The sequence below is a fragment of the Arctopsyche grandis genome, chromosome 8 (genome assembly GCF_051622035.1).
Source record: "Arctopsyche grandis isolate Sample6627 chromosome 8, ASM5162203v2, whole genome shotgun sequence".
Taxonomy (NCBI): Eukaryota; Metazoa; Arthropoda; class Insecta; order Trichoptera; family Hydropsychidae; genus Arctopsyche; species Arctopsyche grandis.
Window position 1 is genome coordinate 7,702,762 of NC_135362.1, and position 23,332 is coordinate 7,726,093.

Consider the following 23,332-nt stretch of genomic DNA (forward strand, 5'->3'; position numbering starts at 1 on the left):
TATCATTATTACCGCAAATAATGTGAATAATACTATCCATAATAAATTATGTATATATTTCCAATTTAAATATTTCTAAAGATTCATTCATTTATTTTGAATATATGTAAGTAGATTCAACATTCATATCAAACATGCATCACTTATTTATTTATAATACTATTCTTAATTTATATTAAAACTATTCTTAATTCACGACTATCAGAAACATGGGATGAACAGAAATATTTATTTTTTTCAAAAAAAATATTTATCTTCTCTCCCTGTCGTCATGGATTTATGTAATATCGTTAACTAAATTAAAAAAAATATAAATAATGAATACACGAACAAAATTTACGTTATTAATCACTTATTGCATGTAAATATTGCCAATTTGATGAACATCATCAAATTTATTAATTGTAATGTGCACTATTTTTTTCTTATAATAATTTAAAACATTTTTAATTTATCAAATAATGATTTAATAGTCTATGTACAATGAAAGTTAGTATAATTTCAACCATTCTGAAGTAAATTAAAAATATATCATTATACTGAACTAAAAAGTATGATAATACATTCAAAGTTATCAATATTGACTTGTTTGAAATCTTTAGGGGCATTTGCACCAATAAACAAGAATACAACCGATTATCCCTCACCAAATAAGTTTTTGAATATAACAAACAAGAAATACATGTCTTATTACATTCAAAACAGTTTTCAATATCGTGTTAGAGTTTATGAAGTCATATGTAAACTCGAACACAATACACACATTGTAAATGCCCCGTCCGTATTGTAATCATTTTCGGCACACTTAAACAACATGCTTACTTCAAATACGCAATCGTCTTGCTTGAGATATGATAAAATTAAATTTAAAGCTTTAAATACTCAAATAATGCAGAAAAATTATAAAATTCTCTCATTTCTATGACTGCATATGGCAGAAGTGATTTTTACGAACCAAATTTCCTCATTCGTAAACGTTAAACTGTTTACTTTATTCTTCCCTTGTGTTGCACATAACTTTCGTACATTTCTTCGCCTTGGTTCGGAAAGGATTTGACGTTCCTGAGTTTAACCCAAGCGGCCACGAGGACACTTGACAGCAGGCAAAGCAACACACAACCAGTCGCTATTATTGTGGAGAATAATGACGATTTCATACAGGTCTGGTTCGTATCTGGGACATCTGAAATAGAAAGAATAAGAATTTAGTCCAGTTGGTAAAATAACACTGAGCAACAACAACAAAAAAATTCCGGAGCGGAGACTAATCAATTTTTACTAAGTTTGGCCCACTAAATTCGAATATGACAATGCTTTTTGTTGATTTCTTTCGTTTAACCCTTTGAATGCTGACGTATTTTCTGTTGAAAGACCGCCACGCTGAAAATTTCGCCAACGTTTTCAACTAGAATTATTTAGAAATCCAATAGAAAGCAAATATAAAAATTGTAGCTAATCCAAACACACCCTAGATAACTACCGTCGAGGATTTCGAGTTTTGTAAAGGTGTGTTTAGACTCTCTAATATATCTTGCAACAATATAAAATAAACAAAACAAGTATATTAATGAATGTATTCTTCCAAAACCAGTTCCATCTTCTAAATTGTTGTTAAAATGTAATGCTCACAATATAAATGCCAAGCCACAATCTAAAATACTCAGCAGTGAGGGATTTCCATCGAGAAATTCTGCTATGGTTATTAATTCAGAAATTCCGGTGTAAACCAGTCTTTATAAACATTGACACGGATTACACGACCCGTGTTCAATGCATTTTTTTTCAATGCTACCTATAAAGGCTTAGCGGGTAGTATTCTTGTTTGTTTTTTACATACTCAAATTAAAACGCGTATTTCAAGCTCATGGACTTGTTGACAAAACGCCGATCGGCGTTGGTCAGCATTCAAAGGGTTAAGAGATTAAGTGTTTAAAAAAATGGGATACACAATATACATAGTATATTTATTTAATTGTATGTATAGATATAATGATTCAGTATAGCACATTTCATTTAAAACTGGTCAGTTACGTTCCATGATTTTCTTAGTAAAATTTAAGTTAATAACTTTGTTCGATTCGAAAAATCGTACATTTGAAGGTACATATTATTTATTTATTACAATTTTGCCATAGTAACATTACAGAGTAGTTCCAAGTCTTCACTATGGTTAAACAAAAATAGAAAAAAGTATACAATAAGAGCAAAATAAGCATAAATATAACAATTGAACATGCTACAAATAAATATCCCAAATGAAGCAATCCATCATCCATATCATTATATTTTGATTAAATAAATCCGAACTAATAGAAATCCAGTTGAGGAACTTGATGCCCCTGACAACAGGCGACAACAGAAAGCATCAAGTTGATACATGCCCCAGGTGAGGAGAATAAATCGTCGTATCTAATATAATATATCTAAGTTGGCTGGGAACATTGAAGCTCAATTATGCATGAATTTGAGGATTGCTCACCAAACCGACCACTAGTTTTTAGAAATGTTTCTCCAAATATACTATACTTCGTGACTTCATGGTACATATCATTAACTTACTCTTTGTGTAATTTCTGGAATAATCATCATCGTCTTCCCCTTCTTGGAGGACTCTCAACGATTGGAACAGATTGATGTTCTCCGACAGCGAATTAGGCCCGATACTGGTGGATTCTGCTTCAACGTCACGTTTGCGATGGTTTTTAACGTTTCGCCAATGACATGGTTGTGTCTGAAATTAATAACACACACATACTAATTAGGACACATTTAAAAAACTACATACGTATACGTATATATTAAAACAAACTAGAGGAGAATCATACACATTGAAACATTGGATTTGCATCTTAGAGTTAAAAAAAATAACATCATGTCAACTTGTGCATTAATGTAAATTATGTTCGGTAATAATATACAACAATGAGTGCAAATTCAAAATCTTATATACAAAATGTATGCCTAAAAATAATTTATAATACACCCATATATACTAACTTGAAAAGACTGCATGCCATAAATAATATTCCGTTTGTTACAGACATTACTAACAAACTAACCAGTAGATTCTATAACAGAATCACTAATAACAATACTAACACACTTGTGAAGAGTCTCGGTGATTACAACAAAATGTCTATACCCTTAAGGTATAACACACAGATTACCTAAACACAATATGCTTTAGGTCATCGAATTTAGTGAGTCTTTAATTAATATTATGTATTAGATGTATTATGAGCATTTATAAAAATTGTTAATAGGTTTTTGAGCTCTTTTTCCTATTATGCTGTATGTACATTAACATTAGAATAATATAATACTATGATTACTAACAAAATTAAATTAAAATTGTAAAATAGAAAATGATCAGTAGATCAGTAGCTATTAAAATAGATATAAGATGTATTGTGGACTTAATTTAGTAATAATAAAAAGCATTTAAGAATCAAAAAATATACAAAATGAAAAGCAGAAATACTACTATGAGCTTACCGGACATCTTCCATGGCACATTCTCACATCGCATTCTATATAAAGTGCCGGAGAGCCAGTAAATCTGAACGTTTTCATATAGGCGAACACTTGAGTTTCAAACACACCACTTTCAGACCACGATCCTCGGAATCTTGATATCAACTTGTCGTCAACAGGGCATCTGTAAACATATTTCATACAAATTATAATTGAATCCTACCGATATACATACATATATTCCAATAAAACTTTATCTTACCCATATTCATCAATCAATTGAATTTTCTTAGTACCACCGTTGTGTGCAAAGCAATCGTTCACAACAATATCAAATCCATCTTAAAATGTAAAATATATATTTATATTATATTTCCATGATGATTTTGAATATTGAATGTATTCAACAAATATTGTTATACCATATTTGCTTCTCATGTAGATGATGAGTGTCAATGGATCACCGACTCGTACAGGTCCAGACACTCTTGCTCCATTAGTTCCATAGCCATTGCGAATCTCCATGTAACATTCAGGCGGTTGTAAAGTAAACACTACAGGATTTCCAGTTGCCACCCTGATAAAATATGTTACTTAGTGAAATAGAACTTGTATAGAAAATCATCTGAAAAGTGCTCAATTGCTACCCGAATTGATGTAGAAGAAAATAAGAATTCATTTAAGGGAATGTACTAATATTGGAAATACATCATATCATCATATTTAGGTCATCGACTTTAGATAGTCTTTAATTAATATTATGTATTAGATGTATTATGAACATTTATAAGGATTGTAAATAGGTTTTTGAGCTCTTTTTCCTATTATGCTGTAGATTAACATTAGAATAATATAATACTATGATTACTAACCAAATTAAATTAAATTGTAAAATAGAAAATGATCAGTAGATCAGTAGCTATTAAAATAGTTATAAGATGTATTGTGAACATAATTTCGTAATAATAAAAAGCATTTAAAAATCAAAAAAAATATCATCATATATGTATATAATATCGCTATCCTGTCTGTCTGGGTGCTGTGTAAGATAACGCTCGCCGTACTATAAGGGCGAAAACACACAGTGATGCACGTGGCACGTGGCTTTTTTTAGATACTTTAAAACATGCAAAAAAAATGGGCCGTGCCTTGCACATATTCATGGAACACCCAGCACGCCCCGTCCCAAAATGACTCCCTGGGCAGTTTTCGGTAAAATTATATCCTTGTATTTATCCTCGCTTGACATTGATAGCAGTGTATCCCATATTTGAAGAAATATATGAGACCCCCCACAGCGGGGAGCCAAGAACACGATGTGCCGTTTATCACTGTGTGTTTTCGCCTTTCGATTTGACATACATATGTACGTCACAGCTAAACCACTGCCAACAAAACGCATACGAATATAATCACAAAAGAAAAAAACTTCTATATATACTGTTTGCTAACAATGTTTCCTATTGGCAAATAGACGGCGCTAAGTCTCTGAGCGTTTACCGCCATCTATTGAAAATTTATTCAATTAATTAATTTTTCTATTGGTGTTTTATATTGTTTATATATAGGTAAGTAAGTAGTTTTTACCATTTGTTTTCATATTAAACAATTAAATATAAGTATATTTAAAAGGTATTAAACTCGACCGCGTGCGGATCAAACACAGGACCGACGCATTACTTTTATTTAATAACTTTATATGCCAACACCCATGCGATGATATGTCATCAGTAGTCACCGGAGCCTGAGGGGGCCGTGTATTGTTCAAAGGTTGTAAATGCATTGTTAAAGGTTTGCCGAACAATGGATAGCACTGTGACTATCCTACCCCTAGTCATCAGGTGCAACACTAGTCATATATATAATATTGCTATTCTGTCTGTCTGCGATAACGCTCACCGTACTATAATCAACATATAATACATACATACATATGTACGTTACAGCTTAAACTGCTACTAACAAAATGTACAAATATAATAACAAAAGGAAAAAACTTCTATGTTACTGTTTGCTACCAATGTTTCCTCTAGGCTAATCTGTGAGCATTTTGCGCCATCTATTTAAAATTTAATTAATCAATTAATTTTTCTATTGGTATTTTATATTGTTTATATGTAGTTTTTACCTTTTTTTTCATATTGAACAATTAAATATTAAATTAAATATATTTAAAAGGTATTTGAAAAAAATACGACCGCGTGCGGATCGAATACAGCACCGACACATTTCTTTTTATTCAATAACTTAATATTCCATAACCAGAGAAATGTTATAGTAATAGAAATGGTTTTCGGCGTCATATTGTTGTCAAATGACGATTGTCCACAGACAATCCTAAATAATTTTAGCATCAGTCGTATTTGATGCTTTGTGCTTGACGTATGTCCGATAAAAACTTATCTGTTTGTTTATATTACTCGCAAGATGGGCAAGCATCAGAAAAAAGTGCACAATGTATTCAAAACCACACAATAAACAACATGGAATACATTTTTATAAGTAAATTGACCCGATTGTATTCCGTGCGTTGTAGCGTATTTATAGAGACGTACCGCGTAATATTGACAACAATTATTTATTCTAAGGGCCCTTCTATTATTATTACATTTATCTGGCCATAACCCATGCGATGATATTTCATCGGGCACAACACTATTAATAAATAGATTTGAAAGGCATTTATCTAAATGAGATTATCACAAGTAGAAGTCAACATTGAAAGTTAACAAAACATGACATTATTTAATACTCACTCAACATCCAAGAATGGGAATGTCACCGTTTTCCAAAAGTCATATCCGTATTCGCATGTAACTTTAAAGTGCTCGTCGAACTCTTCCTCTATTAAAGGATTGTATTGAACGGTCACAGTATTCCACATGAAATTTTTCTGAAACATAAACAATCAATCATAAATTTTGCAAATAATGTCAATAACGAATCATTAAGATGTTTTTACATACAGTTGGACTTTTCCTTGGATCGTCATGTCTCGTATTCTTTCCCAGGGTGCCACATCTATTCAACTGTATATAAAACTCATAATAGTCCCTTCCAGATCCATTGATATACATACACTCTGGATCGTAAGCATAACCTGAAACACATTTGGATTTAGTACAAACATCCACACGAAAAATTTCATTGTATAATTCAAAATAAATACCCGCTGAATATACAAGTCCGGTGAACGAGCCATTGAAACCGACCCTTATCTTCATATATTCATCCTGACATTCGGCTTCAATGTCTGAAATATCAATGTAAGGACAATTTAAATTTGAGTACTAGCGAAAGTGTCAAGTTTCAATTAAATATTAATGTTATGATGGTATGCGTTCAATTAGACGAAATCAACGATTCGCGAAGAATGCGTGTTTGAATACTAAATTAATCACTTTACACGATAATTAATAATACTTTTGAAATTTTTATTAACCATTGTTGGTGTACATATTGCATAATGCAATTTAACATGCGTATTACTACTACTGGTTGTAGTAGGCACTACTGTTGAATTGATGCGTACTGATAAGATCACTTTTTACGCAAGTACAACATGAATAATGTTGTTTTCCTATTATTAACGATTTAACAGACGATCTTAATCGGTCGAATTCGCCTTGAAAGATTGCAAAAGGTAAGATCGTAAAAAGGTATAGTCCAAAACAGTGTTATCAAAATTTCTTTCATCGGATGGAGCACAGAATACTTTTTACAAGGATTCGCTAATCGGTCAGGCAATATTCCTACATTCTTCCGATCGGTTTGAAACTTTGCCATTTTTTGTAAATGTACATATAGGTATGACAATTTGAGGCATAAACTTAAAAACTTAATAAGCCCCAAAGCTCTCATCTCAGTAAGGGGTGGAAGTCAAATGTGTGAAAAATTGACAAAAATACAATAGAATCCGTAAAGTTGTCTAAATGTGAGGTTAAAATTTAGAAAAATAAATCGAAATTTCAATGTCTCGTTAAACTCTACCAATAAATTAATTCCCAACATTATGTTGATTCATTTCTAATGTTTGTGATTTTTCATAAGTGTATTGTATAATAGGTATCTACATATTTGACAATATACGTGCCCATTGAATGAAAATCTTATATATAATTTCGAAAGAGACTTTATATGTAAGGCTTAATGTAAAGTTTAATGCAAGGTTGTAGAATACGTGACGTTATCGAAAAAATCTAATTTTATATGACGACGATATCGATATTGATACCTTTTTTAGTTTCTATTCCGGATTCTTTATTCAGTTCCGCATCCGGATTCCTTTTTAAGTTAATTTTGTAATTTTCCCGGACTATTTTGTCATTTTCGGATTCGGATGCCTTTTTCATTACCGGTTTTGGATTTATTTTTCAGTTCTAATTCCGGATTCCTTTTTAATTTCCAGATCCGGATTATTTTTTCAGTACTGGATCCGGAATACTTTTTCAGTTCCGGTTCTGGATTCTTATTTCAGTTCCGGATCTAAATTCCTTTTTCAGTTCCGGATCAGGATTTTTTCCGGTTCCGGTTTCCTTATACAAAAAAAAATTGCCGTGCCTGTGTAATTTCTGATTGGCTGTTTTTAATTATCTATATATTTTTTCGATTCAAATAATTTTAATAAATCATCATTTTAAGCAAATGATGATTTACTATTAAATCAGCCATATTTAAACGGTTTATATAACAAATACCGAGCAAAGCCGGGCAAAACCACAAGTACTAAATAAAAAAAAAGTAGTATGAAATTGCACATATCTTTATGACTTGTGGTTTGCTCTAAATATTTAAAGTAAATCCTTATATTCTTGATTGAATAGTGTAATGCGACTTGTTTCAGAAACTTAACTGTGCTCCTTAATAAATTCTCAACCCACTTATAAAAGCGAAAACTCCTTATCATTGTATGAAAAGCGATACAATACATATGTGAATAAGAAAGTAGAAGGATATTGAGAGTCCGAATTAGAATTGAAAACATCCAAAGTTTCAACTAATTTTGTCAAGCGAGACAAATCATAATAGAAATTTGTAATATTTCAAATGAAAGCAGCACGTTCTTTCAGAAGGGTTTACAATAAGACAAGACAAAATACATATAGTAAGAGGTACATCCGAACTAGCTGATCTGCCTAGAATAATAACAGCAATTCATTTAACGGAGAGCTGAATGAGGTTGATCTGTTTGGTATTTCCCTACATCAATTCAGGTCTAACATCAAGAGAATCTTGACCGATTGATTCATTTTTTCTCCTATTCTATTTTTCCAATATTTCCATTATTTTTATACTTTAGTTTAGTTATGTAATGTGCTATTTAATCATATTATAGCTTTCATTCATTTCCTTTTCATTTGTTTATTTTGTATTTACCTTTTTCATTTGTTTTATATTTGTAAATTTCAATTTCTTCTTATATTCTATCTTATAACCTTTTCCAAATATTTTAATACTATAGTTTAATTATGCAATGTACTACATATTTTGTCATGCCTTTATTCTTTACTTTTTAATTTGTTTTCCTTATATTTATCTTTTTCATTTTTGTAAAAATCTATTATTGGACTCGGATGTTACATATATTATTTATTTACTTTTTGTTTTTTTTATACCTATCTCTGTACATCCTGTCTGTTGATTTTTCAATTAATAAAATAAAAAAAATAAAATACCACCGAATTCAGAGATAATTGAAAGAGGATAGTCAAAATTTAACACAATCCCCAAACTATGTAAGTAATATAAATTATAGAATCCGATTCTTCCCAGACAATAAATACGGTTCATAACTACGTACACATGAATAGCACAAGTCCTTGAACTTGTCGATAACGCCTCTCGAGCACAATTAAAGTGCCATCAGCACGGATATCCGAGCTAATATAACCACTCAATCACGAGTGGTTATTTTTCGATTGCTGAAATGCTATAAACCCGTGGGAACAGTTTACAACCAACCGCTGCTAACGGTTCACCAGAGAGAGAGACTTGCTCAATCTGCTCCAGTCAGTGTGATCGTTGATTTTTCGTATAACGGACGTTTAACAGATTCAAATTACACGGCTATCTCTCTGCACAATCGCCACTCTGATAAAACGCCACTACGCACACCCACAAACACCTAAAGACTTCTTTTGTTGTTGCTTACTTCCTCGGTAGACCCAATACACGATGCATTGTCTTTCATAATAAAATTCGGAACTCCAGGGAGACAGTGCACGCACATAAAAACTGTGCCAGTGAGAACTCTTCCAGTTAATTGTGTGACGGTTAATTTAGTAGCTAGGGTTCACCGTTCAACGGTTTGCTCCATTGTTGTACCTGGCAAAGGTTAATTCGAGTCTAAATCAACAATCAGTTGGGAATTTCACTCACGTTGCACTCTGGTGTTGTTGCTTCTGAAGCGTCTGTACTCTCGATCCCAAGACTCTATCGGGATCCTCCATTCCAGGTCGTTGCTACTGGCTGTGTCAGATCCTGCTGGGATCACTGCTGGAGACCTCGACCTCAGTGCTGGAACAGGAACGTATTCGGAACTGTCCGATAAGAATACCACCTGAAACATGAGATTTTTCATTGAGATTGTGTTGCCTGTGTAGGATTTTCGTCGACAATGACCAATTTTCGATACAATGTGAATGCAAATTGAATGTTCGCGTGTCTACTACTTGATGGCTTGTTTATTTTTTTACACGTCTGTGAATCAACGAAGTTTGTCTTTGATTATACAAACATCGAAACATACCTATCTAATATATAATTTCGAAAGAGACTTTGTATAGGTGCTGCTTTAGTATGCGGTCTACCTTAGCATGCGATCTACCTTTGAATCACAATCGACTATTTTTTTATTTGTATCGTAGCAACAACCTGTTTATTATAATTTTTGTTTTTTCTTGCCGTCCCATAGTGTTGTCGAAGCATTTCTATCAAAATATCGTCAGCATCGAAGAAAATACCAACCATAATAACCTAATTTTAAATAAATAAGGCCAACCCTAACTTAACCTAACCTAACCCGATCCTTAAATAAATAGGCGTTGGCTGCTAAGATATGTTTTTTTAAGTTTTATTTCATCAATATTTTCACAAAAAAAAACATATTTTAGGAGCCAACACCTATTTATTTAAGGGTCAGGTTAGTTTGGTTAAGTTAGGGTTGGCCTTATTCATTTAAGATTAGGTTGTTAGGGTCAGTATTATTCAGTTTCACTGTCACATGTGGAACTGAGACAGTGAGACCGCATATTAAAGTAAAAATGTGAAGGTAGATCGCATACCAAAGTAGATGTGTGAAGGTAGACCGCATACTAAAGTGTATGTACCCTTTAATGTATGTTTGTTTGGTTCGTAAAATACGTGACGTTCAATTTATTAAAAAAAACAATGAATATTCTAATAAATTTAAATTAAATAAAACTAATCAAATAAATTTAATAAAATGTTTAATATTAGATTGGCCAGGTTTATATTACAAATACCGAGTGAAGCTGGGTAAAAACACTAGTATAATATATATTAGTTTTGAATATGAACATGTGTTTTGATTCGAAGGAAGGTTTTTAAGGTATTATAATTATAACGGAACAAGTAACTACATACATAGGTTAAATACTATTTTTATACACACATACAAATGTATGTACAGTGACGTGCCGTGAAATTCTCCTTGTTTTTGTCGCACAGTCCTACTGACGTGTGCGCGAGCAGGATACAAGGAGAATAGGTGACCGAGCACCCTTGTATCCCGCTCGCGCACACTTAAGTAAGGCTGTGTGACAAAAACAGAGAGAATTTCACCACACGCCATGTTTTGCGTTTAACTATGTATGTATATATAAAAGTACTGGTGGCCTGTAATACGTTTATTCTGCTTTTTCGAGATTCTGGACATATCGAATTAAAATAAGTATTTAACAATTTTTGAATTAAGTAAAACAGAAATAGTGTAAATAGTTAAAAAAAATACTATCAAAAGTAAGACTAGTTTTAATAAATATAACATATTTCAGCAATAGGATAATTATGTATATACCTACTTATGTATTATATTTAATTACGTATATATATATATACGAATGTACGTATGTTTATATGGGATTTAAATACAACCTTTTCCCGTCAAATGTGGTATCTCATAATAAAAAATATGTAATCAAGTAGATTTAAGTATAGATACATTAAAATTCGTATTCCGTTATTTATTTTTAACATAGTTTTTCTGATGAAGAATGTAGTATATATTTGATATGTGGGAAAAACAGTATTTTAGTTAAAAACCAAACGAAAACACTATTAAATTAAAATATTTTCACACACATAATATAAATTATATAATACACACTAAAAATACTTACATAATAATAAACCCATAAAAATTCTATCACTCAATTTATGCAAGTACAAAAAATATGTGTACATATGGATCTGATCCATCCATTATAATACCAAAATATATCATTGTACTATTAAGACCAAAGGTACCCAACTTTTTTCAGGTTAGGAGCTACTTTTCATCTAAATTTTCATGGTGATCGACTTTTAATAATAATCTTATAAGAACTTTTGTTGGTTTTTTTCATAGTTTTTCATTTAAATATGTATACTTTTCTGGATTCAATACATTTCAATTGAGTCAATGTAACACCATTTTTCAATACAATCAACTGTGATTTTAAATTTCCCACATCCATCAAAAAAATCATTGCGATGGTTTTTACTAGACTTTGGATATTATTTTCATTCATATTTAAAGGTGATGATAAGAAACTGCCAAATTTATGTAGCTCATTTAAGTCAGTAAATCTTTTGTTAAATTGATCCAATATACCAGCAGCGTTGACTAGTGGTAGCATATTATGCTTTCGAGCGAAGTGGTCACGGTTCGATTCCCACTAGTAGCTGTTGGCCAGATCTAGGTTTGTGACTCCAGGTCAATCTATTCCTGTCAGATTTTGCCAATTTTTTTGATTTTCATTGAAACAGTTCCTGTAATCTTTCCAATTTCTCTTGCAAATCTCAAGTTATTCAGCGTCTTGAGGTTCACCAATTTGTATAATAAAATGCTGCAAAAATTTCTCCATAGATGTCACTGTGGATGATGTTTGTATGAATTCACGTTGTATAAAAATGCTTGTATTAATTTTATTATATCTGTATTGGTACACTCGTCGCTTTGGAGCGATCTGTAAAGACGAGTGTTCATGTTCGATTGAAGTTAAATAAAAAAATAAGATTTCTTGTTTTTAAAGCCATTCCTTTTTTCGAAGATACATATGTAGGTCGCACTATTACCATTTCTCGCGATTAAAAATGTTCTTACTTCAGACAATAGCTCTCAAAACCTTACAAAAAACATATAATTTGTTCGGGTCTACGTGACGAGCCAGAATGTTAAATTACAGAAAACACAAATATCGGAAGGCAATGATCGAAAATCGAAAGATCTTAAGTCGAAAGATCAAAAAAAAGGGTGCATGGTAAACGGTACATACTCACTTAATTTGCGCGAGAAGGGTACAACAGGAACAAGAGGAACAGGCTTTTCCTCCCGTATTCTGCGCGCACACATTAATACGGGAGGAAAAGCCTGTTCCTCTTGTTCCTGTTGTATCCTACTCGCGCAAATTAAGTGAGTATGTACCGTTTAACATGCACCCTTTTTTTTTTTGATCTTTCGATTTAAGATCTTTCGATTTTCGATCTTTGCCTTCCGATATTTGCGTTTTCTGTAATTTAACATTCTGGCTCGTCACGGAGGCCGCATTTTTAATTTACTTCATTTTATTTAAAAAAAAAAATGGAAATCATTGCTATTTTCAAAATTCACACTATTTAGATTGATCAAATGTTGCTTCGCGATCAACCGGTTGGAAAGCCTCGATCGAGACTGTGTTGAAATGAAAATTGTCACATTTTCAAACGGAAAAGTTTCAGATGCGCAAACTAATTACACCCAGAGAGTACATCATGCAAACGAAGCACCTTCGAAGGTAGATACACAGCGGGTGGACAAGCAAGCAGACTAGCGGCAGATACCCAAATAGATAAGCCCAAGAGTCAGTCAGTCAATTGGTTAACGTCGTGTGACGAGCTCATGACAATTAAAAATACCCTAGTCATGAGCGAGGAAAGCGCACTCGACCCATATTGCCGCGACCGGATTTTAATACCACCATTTCGACACGTCCGGCTAATTAATCACTCTTGTTTTATTTTATTATACGTACATACACATCGCACCATCACTCTGCGGTACAAATTAATATCCAATTCGCAACACTCCTCATTGTCAGCCGCGAAATATTGAAATTCGTACAAATTGGCCGATGGCGGACGGACGCTCGTCCGTTTGAGTTCGTATTGATTTATAGACTTTAAAATGCGGTCGAAAGTGTTCCAGTGATGCTCCAACTGGGAGGTCGCGACCTCGTCCATGTTCCGGTCGTTGGCCAACCGTTTTAGTATCCCAGGAGGTCATCCTTGACTGATGAAATGATGATCATCTTGCTGGATGAAAGCTTTCAATGCTGCATACACTTTTCAACACATACATAACTCTGTTCGACACGAAAAATGGTTCAGAGACGAGATATGACTTTAATTACAGATAAGTAAACATGAATCTGGTAATAAAAAATGTTGATTGGCTCGAGATTCGGAGATATGTGTTTTTTAAATCGCGCGATTTTTCTATGTCTCAAAATCTGTCAATTTCCTGTTCAAAATGAATAATGAAATCTATAGTCGGGTATTTTATCTTTAATTTGTAGTACTTTTCAGCTTTCAAATCTCTCTAAGTAGTCGTCCAGTTCAAATCAAAAGTCAAAAGTACGTATTTTCACTTGGGATTTTTTCCCACTGTTAATACTATTTTATATTGAGTTTTTTCTATTGAAACATGTTTATTGGGATAGTATTCTGACCACACTATTTTTTGTTTTCGTTTAAAAGGGTTAATTGGAAGTGTGCTGAATTTTAAATCGGCAAAATTGCGAGCTAAAAGCTCGTACTAGTATTTACTCGTATTTACGTGAATATGAATTGAATTATTAGGGATAATATATTAAATCGTCTTTATATGAGAATTAAATAAAATTCCACTTAGAAAAATCATATTTCGAACCAAGAAAAAAGTCGTCATTTGTCGAGCAGTGTGATTAATCATTAGCAACGCTTATATGTAGCTTTTCGAGCTCACATTCTCTCGTATTATGCTTTATATACTAATTTTAAAACATTACGAATAATAAAATCAAATCAAATAAATAACGCTCACTATACAAGTAGCCATTACTGTTAACATCTAATATATAATTTCGAAAGAGACTTTGTATATAAGGTTTGTTGGGAACATCGAAAACAAATCAAGGTTTCTGTGACGACGATATCGACATCGTTGAATATTATTATTTTTTCGATTCAAATAAATTTAATAAAAAAACAAATGAATGTTTACTATTAGATTGTTTTGCCATGTTTAAGCTGCTTGTATTACAAATACCGATCGAAGCCGGGTAAAACCACTAGTACTTTATAAACATTTACCCTTTAAATCCGACGGGGTTGATTTATCGACCCAACTGGTATATTCGAAGAATTCTAGGGGCTGATTTATCGACCCCTGTTTTCGAACACATTTTGACGCTATATTCATTTTTATTTACTAGCGGTGAAAATTGATAAATTTAAAGCTATGTCTTTACTGTATATTGGACATCTCGAGATAACCAGATATCGGTTTTTAAGTATTTTATTGTATGTCTGAAGAAGCATTTCGCAGCAATTTGTTACTCTGCGTCATAAAGCAAGGGACTGGCACCCAGCGGCTTGCAATATAAACAAACAAAGTTTATTTTTAGAATTTTTGACCTTCTTTGTACTTAGTATTCACAAATAAACATTCAGTATTACTAAAAGTCGTTCAACATTCAAACATTCAAAAATTATTGTTTTGACAGCAAAATTTTATATTCATTCATTTTTATTTTCATTTATTCGTTTTACAACCTACATATGTATATAAAAATATTATTATTATTCCATACATCTTGGAGATGAAATCACAAAAAAATTAATACCGAGAGTTGAATATTAGCCGCGATAAATAAAAAAATAAAGATTATCCCTTCTTTCGAAAAAAATCTTTGGGATTCTTTGCATGTACCTTGCAAAATAGCTCGAGATTAAAAGAGTTAATTAAAAAGCTTTCCAAAATTAAAATAAAATCAGCGTTGGTTTACATTTCCTTTATCTAATCCGTCTCCTTCAGGTTTGAGAATCATAATTTTAAAGTTCTCCAATCATACCGTTCCTATTATCTGTTAGTATGATACAGTCCAAGTAATCACTCCGATTCGTTCATGAACATACTAGTTTGTTCATACACGAACTATTGGTTTATAGTTTAAGTGTTAACAGTCAAAAGCTATCTTCAAATAGATTCACCAGGGTTGCATGAAACTTTTAACTGTCAAAACCTTTGAGATATGAAAACGTCCAGTATTTGAAATGGATAAACCGCATTACAATGTTTTTATAATTACCGTTTCTGCAAATATTAAAAATAATTCAACCCGGGTAAGCAACTATATATACATACATAGAAGATGAGATGGGAAAAGATGAGAAAGATGGGACAAACGATTAAGAATACTTAAACTTATGCTTAAAGTTAATGCATGAACAAACTATGTAGTTCTTTGGCAATTTTTTTTTTTATATTACTGTCCATATTGGTTACTAACTAGTATGTTCATGAACGAACGAAGTGTACACTTAGCCTGTAACATGTATATATGTAGTAAAAAAGTTTTGGAATGAATCAATTTTGGAATGAATCCAATCTTATTTCCTCCACTTCACTTAACTAAAGATTCTATTCATAAAATGTCCAAACAATTGTATTATCAATTTCAAAAATAAGGTTTGGTTTGAGTATCCGTTCAGAAGTATTCACTAAATACATATCTTAATCTAAATCACATTTAAAATAAGTCAAATCTTTGCACTTTGCTTCATTGCCTTAATTGCTACTGCATAAGAGTACATAGTAAAAGCACGACTAATCATGTTCCTTCTACGTGTGTAAATTCACTTGTGTTTCTTCTTCGTCTATGTACTTTCTGTCATTTCTATTTTGAGTACTTCAATTACTTTATCTAGTCCTTATCCAATCCTTACGCAAAGGTTTCTCTTTTTATACCTATACATATGTATATCCTGGTATTCTAAGCACATTACTAAACTCCATATTTCCCTGCATCTACCGAATCTTTTGCATGCTTTTGAAAGTCGTAAATTTCATTGTTAGATTTAAAGACGGAATGAGCGTGATTAAATGTCATTTATGGATGGGAATTTCAAACTATGACACATTATAAAGTTGTGAGAATAAGAATACATAGTAAGAGAAGGTTGTACGTTGTGCTCACGCGAGTTTTTATCGTTAACGGCAACTCAAGTATCTAGTGGTAGTAGTATAGTAGTAGTTAATGACCGAAACATGATTTAAACGATGAACAATGATGAAAGGCAGCACTCTTTTTAATTCTGTCCTTGAAAAATCTCCGTTGTTTTGTTTTTGCGTACGAATATCTCGCCATTTTCATTGAAAATGCGATGCAAAATGATTTCCCAATAGGTTCACAAATTGCCACACACTTACATCGGTGCGTGCTAATAAGGTTCAATCCGGCTGTTATAGTAAACGTGAAACTATTAAGTAAAATAGGAAGATCATCCAGAAAACAGAGATGAATACTAGGATGGTTTCAAGATGATATATATTGAGTTATCTCAATTTTGTTAAGTGGGGTACGTTATTTTTTTCTACCTATACCTAAACAATGAACGATTAAAGGGCGTAGAAAATGATTCTCTTTAAAGTACCGATACGAAAGACATAGGGTCATCTATATGGAATCAAATACTAATATTCCAGTGTAAAAAGATTTCCAGCAGAAGCAGTCTTTTTAGGACATTGAAATAATTTGAAATTGAAAATAAGACTTCTATTCAACGCTCAATTAAATTAAACTTATCATACATGTGTATATTCTATCTATTATCTTCACATATTTCCATTGGATTAAGTTGAGCTATATTACATTTAACAGACAATATTCGTTAAATATATATGTACTTGTTAATTAGTAGACTAATAATTTGAAAGTCATTTATATTGCACTCGTATAGTATAGTATAGATTTTAAAGTGTACAAAATATATTTCAGTGAACTTCGCCATGTTTAAAAGGGCAAAATTAATCACCGGGAAGCTTAAAATTTACCAGTAGGTCGCCATTGGAAAGGACTTAAAATTCCCTCATGTTCATTGGAAATATATTCCCTCATGTTCATTGGACTATATTCATTGGAAAATTACTGTAATTCAACCTATTCGATTTGACTTCAATTCAAATTGAAATATGTATATACATACAAACATATATACATAGGTATGTAGCTTTTCTGAATAAAACCAACCCTAGTGAATAGTTTTTTTTACCATTAGTTATTTACATTTACTTTAAAAATGTATAAAAAATATTCATAAAGGTACGGCTTTCAAAAACTTACCTGTGTGTATTATTTCCATTGGGAATCGGTTCCGTGGATTATTTCCATTAAGAATTTATCAGTAGTTCTCACACATAATGGATAATTAAAACAAATTAAAATCATTTATGAATGTATGTACATATGCATTATGATTGAACACGAGAGCTTTTTCATTGAGACTTCATATATGTAAAATACATACTGAATAGGGATGCCAAAAATACCGATATTCCTCACCAGCGTAAAAAAAAATGTCCCATGCGTCCCGTTTTGACCGGACAGTCCCGTTATTTTGTCGTTTTCGAAAAATTGTGTAATTTGTCCCGTTTTATCAGTCCAATAATGCACAGAAGAATTTTATTATACAGATATTTCAATATTTTTCCTTATTTTCAAATGAATTTGTTTTTCCAAAATCAAATATTATTGTATAAATATGCATTTACATACAATATATTCATTTAAAAGCACGATTTAAATACTTTGTTATATGATTCATTTTTCACATACATATATTTCTGAATAAAAGTCGCTTTGTGTAATGATTTTTATATAACTTTAAAATACAAGATTATATTATATTTAATCTTAAAATTATTTGATATCTTATTTCATTTTCTTCTTTTAAAAAAATATATGTTCTGGTAAAAATTATAAAAAAGAAATCGAAAATTTCAGTTATTTCAAATTTGTAATTATTTTATTTGCTAATTTTAAACGTTTTATAAGAAAATTCAGCCTGCAAAATGAACGCTCAAATATTTTTATGTTTTAATTTTCCTTGTACCCAAGAATTGTACAATGGTTATTTGAGGGAAAAATTAGATTTTTGGACATGCAACACATTTTTTATATAAGGAGGGGGGGGGAACAATCTTTCTACGGGGCGTCCCATTTTAACTTTTAAAATATATGGTCACCCTAGTTATAGTCTCGGGCATATGATATTGTAAGCCTAATTTTTCTTTAATTTTAAATTTATGATACACTAAGTGGCTCCTTTGAATAACAGGTCAAAAAGGATGTTGATTTTCAACTCATTCTTCGACTAATCTATACAAACTAGCCGATACAACTAACTAACTAATTTAACTAACACAAAATTTAAATTATTATATTCCGATACTACCGGTAGTCTATTTTGGTTGAATTTTGACTGATACTGTATTTATGAATTTTTGACTGATACTTTGATTGAAAAAATACTGGTACTACCGGTATTATAACCAGTAGATTCTATGACAGAATCACTAATAACCATACTAACACACTGGTGAAGAGTCTCGGTGATTACAACAAAATTTCTATACCCTTCAGGTATAAATACAGATTACCTAAACACAATCTGCTTTAGGTCATCGACTTTAGTGAGTCTTTAATTAATATTATGTATTAGATGTATTATGAACATTTATAAGGATTGTAAATAGATTTTTGAGCTCTTTTTCCTATTATGCTGTAGATTAACATTAAAATAATAGAATACTATGATTACTAACCAAATTAAATTAAATTGTAAAATAGAGAATGATCGGTAGATCAGTAGGTATTAAAATAGATATAAGATGTATTGTGAATATAATTTCGTAATAATAAAAAGCATTTAAAAATCAAAATCAATATATATATGTAGATACGTTTACCAATTTTGAATACAATCATAATAAGTATATATAAATAAACAATAAAAAATACATATATTATATTATGTATGTATGTATGTTGAAGTAACAGTCCATTAGAAATGGGTCAGTCGAGTGATGTTTAACCGAGCGATTTAACGCTACCGTTTTGATCGCAAGGTTAAATATACCCCCCCGAGTGTACCCATCGGACCTTTTGTTCGGCGCGTTTTGCAAAAAACAATGGGTTCATCACACTTTTTTCTCACGTCATTAGGCGAGAACGGAACAATTGAATACCTGCTACCGCAACGGCTCGAATTAAAATCGACAAACCCGTCATTCGCTGGGTAAATAAGCAATTTCGCAATTGTTTCGATTCACGCGAACCTGCCGCGACGCTACGCCACTGGAAAAAGCGAACACGACCGACTACATACATACACTGTGGAATTCCTAGTACATACATACATATATACAACAATACTCTATTTCGTTTACGGTCAGCGATAATCTGAGAATATTTTGTTTTTATAATTATTATTATATCATTGTATAATTTCTGTATTATCGACTTCCGCTTTTGACCCCCAAATTCAACCCACAACTTTGTAATGTTTTAATAAACTATTTTTATTGACTTCTCAAGCTTACACGTGAATGCACAGCAAATCATTGTTTAAAGAATAGATTTTCATTCAAAGAAAAATGAAGGATAAAGTCGGTGCTACCAGGATGTTATTTATGCTGTCATTCACCTGAAAATAACAGTTTGTTTTATTTCAAACAAGCCAAATTGATAGGATTTTCTCGGTGGGCTTAAATGTGATTAAAACTTTTTACAATACATTGTAGTCTACGATCTGAGCTATTTAATTTTTTTTTTCAAATACACAGGATGCTTCAAAAGTGGCAAGCAAACTTTCAATAACCTACCTAATAAGAGCAAACTCTTCTTATCTTCCCATATTTTCGAAATCTTTACTGGATTTTTTGATAAATAACTCAAATAAAGATGATAGTGTAAAAATTATATACTTTTCTTTTTTGAACATACATACATACATACATAAGTTTCGCTGCTTCCCTTTGTATAAGCTTTTCAATTATTGTATGAATTATTTTAGAGCTAATTGATTGAATTATCTTGAATTGTCTACGTTTATTAAACGTAGCCATTGTATGCCATTCGATTGAATTTACCTTATTTTGGTAAAAACTTAAATGCTTATCGTCAAATTCAAGAAAGATCTGAGTGATAGTGAACAGTATTGGGTTTAATAATATAAAAATATAAAAAATACCAGCAGAATTGCCTGATTTTGTATAGTTAGAGCACTAAGATATATGTAGTAAACTAAATTTGGTGAAAAAACATCATTATAAATGTAATAAATAAACAGCCCCTTGAGTTTTTTAGTAAAACAAAATATATGTATTTTACTATTAACAGCAGATTTTAACTAATCAAGAAAAAATAAGCATACTTAAGTGGCAATCTTAATAATAAAAATATATTTTACATTACTATTTGTACTCCAATAGCCGTCTGATCGAAATTTTAGTCGAGTTGAAGTTTTGGGTCTAATTTTAGTCAGATTTTGAATCAATATTTTGCCATCAACAATTTTTCTTAACACTTAAAGAACAGTACATATGTATATAAAGATCCAATTTTTTAAATATGTATATTACGAAAATAAGTAAAATTTTCACAGTCGAAGCTGGGATAGAATTGCAATGACTACAAAAGCCAAAGACTTTTTTTTTATGAAAAAGACTTTTTCAACAATTCGAGTCTCGATATTTAATTACGATCAGTTATTAAATAATATCAGTGGTATGCACTTGAGAAATGGCATTGCATTTGTATCTGCATAAATAGCTATGTGTGTATATTATATAATATACGGTGAATGTGAATATGTATATTTGAATTTTGATTGCGCTTATCAAATGAGCGATCAATCAAACGATTTACCGTCATTTTTGACGGAAGCTTTTATCTTTTAGTATAAATTAAAGTATACAAATTGACTCACCGACTCTCGGTCGCTGCTTTCTTGGGTCAGGGCCTCTCTGGTTTCATTCTGCAAGTAGTGCATGCCGTATTAGAACGTTACTTGTGCATTTATCGTGTCAATTAAAGTGAAGAGTGACAATAGTTCACAGTGTTTTAATTGTTACACAAAAAAATATGAATTAACATTTATATATATATACATATGCAATCGTATGAGTCACTTGAAGAGTTTGTATTTTTCTTTTCATATATGCCAATATAATAGTTATAAGTATATGTTACTAATAAGATCTTAAAAGAAGACACTGTATGAAATTTACCCGTTAGGATCGCACGACAAAGATCTCTAAAATCAAATCATTTTCTTTTAATCAATTCTGCATATTATAATAAAAATTTAAACAGTGGCTTAATTTACGTGATCTATATTCATTTGTTTTTGAAAATTTAAGTTCAGTTGTTTAATTTTTAAATAAAATTCATTCTTAAGCCGCCAGTTTCATAGTTTGAATTCACATTAATGATAGATTTGTGGATTGTTTTAATTCTAAAAACTAATATGACATCAAATATACCTTTGTAGAGTTTGTATTGATGATCTGATCATCCCCAGATCCTTCGTCTCCGAATATTTCAGCTCCTGGTAAGATTTCGGGAAACGGAGTAGTCACTGTTGCAGGTCTGATCACTGCTTTTCCTACGCTCGTAGATGATGCTACGCTGACTATTGTCAAATCAGTTGAAGTTTCTGTACTAAACGATTGATTACATACTGTAGGCTGAAATAAAAATAAAATATGACATTAAAAGCTCAATACCTGAATAATCAGTAAATAAACAGTAACTATATATAAATAATTACCCTAATGAGTAAAATAATAGCGAATGTTGCCGACCACCATGTCCGCCATCTGAAATTTAGAGAAAAATCAATTATTCGATTCTCAAAAGTGTGACTAATTTATTTCGAAAAAAAGTCAAAGCTTGCTTTTTAATTGATTGAAATTCTTTAGAATAATTTTTTTTTCTGTAGAAACAATAATCCTCTTGGTATTTAGTCATTGGAGCGTTTAATTAAGAATCAATTGTGCTTGTCTTGAACAAATAATCGTCGCTGATTTTGATTTTATCATAAAAATACAATCGATATAAAAATCCCGTTGTCTTCAACTGTTGCAAATTTCATACATCCGATCCATTTAATTTGTTTGTAATAAATTAAGTGCCAAGTACATACTTTCTTTAATATAATACGCATTTCCTTTACATTCCAACATTTTATATCCAATGAATTTCAATCATTTCAAATCATTATATACCTACATATTGTTTCATACAAAATAATAAATTTATTATTATATAATAATAAACTTGCACGATTCTTTACCATATGCATCCGTACATACATAAAAATGTATATCGAATATCCCTTCATTGGTAAATGCCTTTTGTCGAATCGTGATTTTATACAATGGTGTCGATATTCTTGTATTAACCCGTCGGGTAGTCGATTGAGAATAAGCTAAATTATAGTCTGGACGTGAGAAACAAAACTAAGGAGATATTGGTGCAAAATAGTCTTTCTTCGATTAACTCATAAAAGCATTCGTGAGGATTCTCGATTGGTATCGATAATGGAAAAATATATT

General features: G+C 31.4%; 1 protein-coding gene across 1 annotated transcript; it reads right to left on the minus strand.

The window, feature by feature from the left end:
* Window positions 1-277: 277 nt before the first annotated feature.
* On the minus strand, window positions 278-22,585 carry LOC143915815 (cuticlin-6). The gene is made up of 11 exons (XM_077436632.1): window positions 22,580-22,585; window positions 22,259-22,462; window positions 9,853-10,033; window positions 6,644-6,727; window positions 6,441-6,574; window positions 6,231-6,367; window positions 3,897-4,051; window positions 3,737-3,815; window positions 3,496-3,658; window positions 2,560-2,731; window positions 278-294 (listed from the first exon to the last, which is right to left on the minus strand). Exons 1-11 carry the CDS (start codon window positions 22,583-22,585, stop codon window positions 278-280), a joined length of 1,332 nt encoding a protein of 443 aa, XP_077292758.1.
* Window positions 22,586-23,332: the final 747 nt, after the last annotated feature.

Bases quoted from the DNA above. Each gene is read 5' to 3' on its own strand.
- LOC143915815 (XM_077436632.1), bottom strand. The intron at 6,728-9,852 runs GTGAGTGAAATT...TTGATATTTCAG, and splicing joins CAACAACACCAGAGTGCAAC to ACATTGAAGCCGAATGTCAG. The intron at 6,575-6,643 runs GTATTTATTTTG...AATGTGTTTCAG, and splicing joins CGGACTTGTATATTCAGCGG to GTTATGCTTACGATCCAGAG.